The sequence below is a fragment of the Vicia villosa genome, unplaced genomic scaffold (assembly GCF_029867415.1).
Source record: "Vicia villosa cultivar HV-30 ecotype Madison, WI unplaced genomic scaffold, Vvil1.0 ctg.002729F_1_1, whole genome shotgun sequence".
NCBI classification, from domain to species: Eukaryota; Viridiplantae; Streptophyta; class Magnoliopsida; order Fabales; family Fabaceae; genus Vicia; species Vicia villosa.
In genome coordinates, this window is record NW_026706014.1 from 100,031 (window position 1) to 105,676 (window position 5,646).

Sequence of the window (5,646 nt, forward strand, 5' to 3'; positions counted from 1 at the left end):
AAAATGATCATTAAGTAATAATTTCATATTACTACTTTTTAAGACATGCCTCGCAAAAGCTAAAATAATCATTAGGTGATAATTTCACATTACAAGTTTTTAAAACATGTCTAAGATTTTATTGTTTGGGTGACTAAGTTCCATATGCCAATTCTTTTTGACAGAACATAAGTACTTGAATCATTAAGATTTTATTGTTTGGGTGACTAAGTTCCCTATGCCAATTCTTTTTGACATAACATAAGTACTTGAATCATCTTCAACTCCTGAGAGGTGATACAAGTAATCTTTAAGTTCCCCTCTTAATATTGTCTTTCATGTCAACTTGTCATTCATAAAGCAATAATTTTCATCAAACTCGTCAAATATGTTATTGTCAAAAACAATAAGTTTTTGGTAATGTTATGAACATATAAGAAATCGTGTAAATTGAGTGACTTATGTTTTGAAGATCCATGGTTTTCAATTTCTCAATATTATCAACAATTAGTGAATTTTGTCTTGAACGTAACTTTGTGATGATAGTAAGGCATCGTGTTCACCTTCTTTGTCACCATTTGCTGATTGGCTTGACCCTGAGTAGGTTTTGTCAAACCTATAGATATGTTTTAGTGTTGTATGACCAACTTTATAGCAAACATAACATGTTGCCCTAATTTTGCCTCTTCCTCGACCACCTTTCCAACCTCTAAAGTTGAAATCTTTTCAATTTCCATTTGAACCAGATTTGTCGCCTCTCTAATTTCTTCAATGATATGTTTTGTTAGCTACATTTACTGAGGGATTTCGAGTGAGGTTGTTGAAGCTATTGAGTTTTAATTTTGGAATCAAAGCTCAACAATTGAGATTATAGGTTAATCCAATTAAGTGAGATTTCATCAGATAGTTTAACCACCATATGATTATACTCATGGTCTAAACCATTTTAGATTTGAATGATTAGATATGTGGTAGAGATTGAATTTCCATCAAGTTTATGTTTGGCAACAAGGTTTTTCACCTTGATAAGATAGTCTTGCATCTTAATTTCTCCATTATAGATATGTGGTTTTTCACCTTGATAAGATAGTCTTGCATCTTAATTTCTCCATTATGGATATGTGGAATTGAGACTTTAAGTAGCTTACTCGAGACCTTGTATGTGTACTAGAGGTGTTCATGGTTCATGAACTGAACCACACTGAATCATAATAGTGGTTTGGTTCACAATTTTAAAAAACCACTTCAATAAAAATTTGGTTAACTAATAAAAATTTGGTTAACTAATAAAAATTTGGTTAACTGTTAAATCAGTTTTAATTCAATTTATAACCAGTTTGTTTTTATAAACTAGTTTTATCAAATTGAATGATTTTCAAACTGGTTGTAATTTCTGAACTGATTTTTAGAACCAATTATTTTTAAAATTATATTTTGAAAAAAATGATTTTAATATATATAGATAGCATTAGATTGGTGTAGCGTGGGAAACAAAAGAGATTTATAATTATGAAACAAAAAGAATGTTTACTGTCAAATACTTTGGTATACAATACCAATAATTGAAATAATGACATGCAAAAATACAAATAATTGAAATAATGACATGCAAAATTTTCATCTGAGATTAATTGTCAAAACAAAATAAATCCAGCTTGCAGGGGATTCAGTTTCGTATATAATAACGCATCATACTGAAACAATATAAAACATAATTAGAATGCATAACAAAAAATGGATAAAAAAATGTAGTTAAATGTGATTCTTAATATGTAGAAACATACTTATAAAGGACATTTAATATTACATAAAGTTAAAACAAAACGTGAATGAATTTATCAAAATTAAATTGAATTACTACATACTCCAATTTTCTATTTATAAGAAGAAGAAGAAAAAGCAACATTGAAACAAAAAATCCATTCCAATCCAGTATTTTTGAAACATGTTAGTGATATAAGGGAGCTGATTTTATTTGCAGATTGATTCATAGCAGAAAAACAGTTATGCTCAGAGGTTACTGGTTAGATCCCCTTGGTAATGCAACCAAGCACCTCAAGTATTTCAACAATAAAATAAGATATCTTTAATGGTCTATCAGCATGCACAACTTCAAAATGTTTAAATTGAAATTTCTTTTTTTTTTTTGCAGACAAGAAAGGACACAACCTCTCAATTTACATCAATGAAAACTTGAAGGATGAAAGTACCATGAATCACTCCACAAAGATAGCCTCGAGCAACTTCTGGGTGTCTTCGTTCACATTCACATTCTCCATCTTCAATCGACGTTGCATAGCAGAACTAGTCCTACCAGCAGCTGCATAAGTTCTAATCAACGATTCAAACACCTCTGCCCCTACAGAGTCCACAGATTTCTTCAAGATCTCTATATATTCTTCTGCACCATCAACATCCTTCTCTTGTTCATAGTGGTTCATCGTAATAACAATTGTCTCGGACGAAGGAACCCACTTCTCACCATTCCCTCTACCAATTGATATTGCTTCAGATAAACAATCCACCGCCAACTTAAAGTCGCCTTTCCGTAAATGGTAGTCCAAAAATATTTCCCATGTTTTGGCATTAGGCTTGGCCCCCCTCCTCCTAGCGCGTTCCTTTAGCTCTTCAGCCTTCTCCAACATGTCTAATTTTGTGAATGCCCCTATCAGAGCATTCGCAACTCGAATATCATAAGTAGTGCAGCTCGATTCCCACTCACGGAAACATTTTTCAGCTCCCGGGAGATCTTTCAAGTTAACTAAAACCTGAATCATATTCAAATAGCTTATGTTTGCAGTTTTGGGAAATGCCAACCTAAGAGAACGCCAGACCCGATAAACCTCGTACACTTTGCCTATTCGCCCATACAATGTAATAAGAAACTGGTAAGCCGAAAGATCTTTGTGAGCATTCCTCTTCTCCAATTCCTTAAGTGCCCCTTCGGCTTTTTCAACTAAGCCCGCATCAACATAAATAGATGCAAGGTTGCTATATGTTGTCCAATCTCCAGTTACTCGACCGTCCCTCTTCATCTCATCAATAACCCTTTCAACACCAGAAATGTCATTAACAGCAGCAAGAGCTCTCATCCAGATATTATACGTGTAAGAATCCGGCATGATATTGCTAGCCTTCAATTCTTGAATGATGGAAGGAATTTTCTCCGGTTGACCTACTTTAGTATAAAGAGTCATGAGGCTATTGTACGACATTGAGCTCAAAGGAAAGCCGAGATCCTTCATTTTTTCAACAACACCTTCAGCTTTATCCGTCAGCAATTCCTTGCAGTAGCAGTTAAGAAGGGCACCATAACAAAGATGATTTTTTGTAGACTCGGGAAGATTGACAAAATAATTTTCAGCAGCAGTAATACCTCTAGCTTTGGCAACCAAATCAATGTGTATAGCTTGGTCACTAACGGTCTTAATCATATTCCTCTTAGCCATGGTTTCCGATAGCTGTAACACAAGAAAAAGAGCAGTTTTTTTATAAGTATAAGTTATGGAAAGCATAGTCTCCTGCCAGTAATCTATAATTTTAGAGTTGCATGGTTTTGTTTCACACTCACCACACAGACAACAACACAACATATAACAAAAGTAATTACTCAAATTGTAAAGAATTAATACTAAGGGTTTGTTTAGATTGACTTACTTGGACTTTTCGAAAGAGCATACAGAAACGGCTATGACATGTATATAGTTATTTTCAGCTTATTTTCAAAAGCTTTTCACACAACTTATAACTGACAAGAAAAAAACAGTTGAAGTGTTTGACTTTATTTTATCTTTTGTGATAAAACCAGTTTATACAGATAAACACTTAATTGATAAGCGCCTCTGCAATAAGCAATTAACTAAGCCATTTTTACAATCATGACCTAAGAAAACATATAGATATATAGTTTTATTTTGATTAAAAATAAGGGCTCCCAATCTTTATTATAAGTTATCCATCATATACCACTGCATTTGAAGTATCAACAATCACATATAATAAACTACAACACAATACATTCACAACATTATCCCGTTTACCCAATTTCACATTTAGAAAGTATACATAAATCAGTTAGAAAGTTGAAAATAACACTTAAAGCATGTTGGGTTTGGCTTTTGGACGAGGCAAAAGCAATTTTAGAGGTTTAGAATTGATTCAAAAGTGATTTTGACGTGTTAAATTTTTCTAAAGTAGAATTGATTCAACCTCAAGAATTGATTCAACTTGAAACTAGAATTTATAGCTTCCGAGTTTAAACGTAATTTTACAATGAAATTTTTTATTCAACTCACTTTTACATAAATGTATTCAAACATAAATCAATTTTGATAAACTCAATTCTGTTAGAATCAATTCTCCCAAACTCAATTCCGTCAAAATCAATTTTGTCCACCACCAATCAAACACACACTTAGTGTATGGTTGGTTTAGTTTTCGGAAGAGCCAAAAGCAATTATACATGTCTAGAATTGATTTTAGAATGATTTTGAGGAGTTTGGTTCTTCTAAAGTAGAATTGATTCTCCTTCCATAATTTATTCCACCTGAAGCTAAAATTTGTAGCTTTCGAATTTAAATGTGATTTTTATATCGAAATTCAGTGTTCAACTCACTTCTACAAATTTATACAAACATAAATCACTTTACCTTAAGCCCCTTCTAGCTAAAATCAATTCATTCAAAAAAACAGCTGGACTGTTTAACTTTATCAGCTTTTGTTATAGAAACAGCTTATACACATAAACACTTAAATAATAAGCGCTTCTATGATAAGAACTTAATTAAGCTATATTTACAAACACGACCTAAGAAACATATAGATATAGGTTTATTGTTAGATCCAATGCAATATATCAATCTAGAAAACAAACATGATTAAATCTAACAAAACCTGCTTAATTGCAAAATACCTTAAGAGCAGGTTGATAGAGTTTACGTTGGCGAAGCTTCTTGAGAGTATCACCGACTTCCCATTTGTAAACGCGCTTTCCACTCTTGATGAACTGGTTAAGTTGCTGACGAACATTGAGCTCAGAACCACCGTCTTTGAAGAGCTTTAGGTAAAGCGCTTGGTCTATGTACTTTTTCGATCGCTTCACTACGCTTTTGCATTTTCCGTAACGTTGCGCCAGAGACATTTTTGGTGGTGGTGTTGATCACTGATTCGGGTTCAGAAATGTTAAACCCTATTTTGTTGCAGAAGAGCAAAATGGAGAAGAAGATGAAAAAATATTGGGCTGGGTTGTTTGTTTTTAGGCCCAAAATGGGTTGTATTGCCCATTCAGAAGCTACTATCCACACCTCCAATAAGGAGATTTTAGTTCTCTTTCAAAGAAAATGAGGCTTAGTAATACACTCTCTAATTTGTGTCATTCACAAAAAATTTAATAACAAAAAGATTAAAAAAACATGAGTTAGAAGATGTGGTTCTAAATTTGTTCTTCTTCATTCATAGTACCTAACTTCCAAAAGTAGAATTTTATCTAATTGATTTCTTGACGAGATTGTTTTTCTCAATCTAAGTATTGCTTCTCCATCTTAGTGAAAAATCAAAGTTACTCTTAAAATTCGAAAATACATCTCCGGATTCACTTTATTCACACACAACTCATTTGTTTTTGAGTCGGACCCTAAAGTTATGTCAAAAAATAATCTAGAAACGCAT

At 32.8% G+C, this 5,646-nt stretch overlaps 1 protein-coding gene across 1 annotated transcript; it reads right to left on the reverse strand.

Moving 5' to 3' along the window:
• Nucleotides 1-1,884: 1,884 nt before the first annotated feature.
• On the reverse strand, nt 1,885-5,188 carry LOC131639661 (large ribosomal subunit protein mL101 (rPPR4)-like). The gene is made up of 2 exons (XM_058910141.1): nt 4,892-5,188; nt 1,885-3,440 (listed from the first exon to the last, which is right to left on the reverse strand). Exons 1-2 carry the CDS (start codon nt 5,117-5,119, stop codon nt 2,196-2,198), a joined length of 1,473 nt encoding a protein of 490 aa, XP_058766124.1. The 5' UTR covers nt 5,120-5,188; the 3' UTR covers nt 1,885-2,195.
• Between the last annotated feature and the right edge of the window lie 458 nt (nt 5,189-5,646).

Excerpts from the sequence above, each read along its gene's own strand:
- LOC131639661 (XM_058910141.1), bottom strand. The coding sequence starts at position 5,119 with ATGTCTCTGGCGCAACGTTACGGAAAATGCAAAAGCGTAGTGAAGCGA. Across the intron at positions 3,441-4,891 it reads TCTATCAACCTGCTCTTAAG|CTATCGGAAACCATGGCTAA; the intron begins GTATTTTGCAAT and ends CTTGTGTTACAG.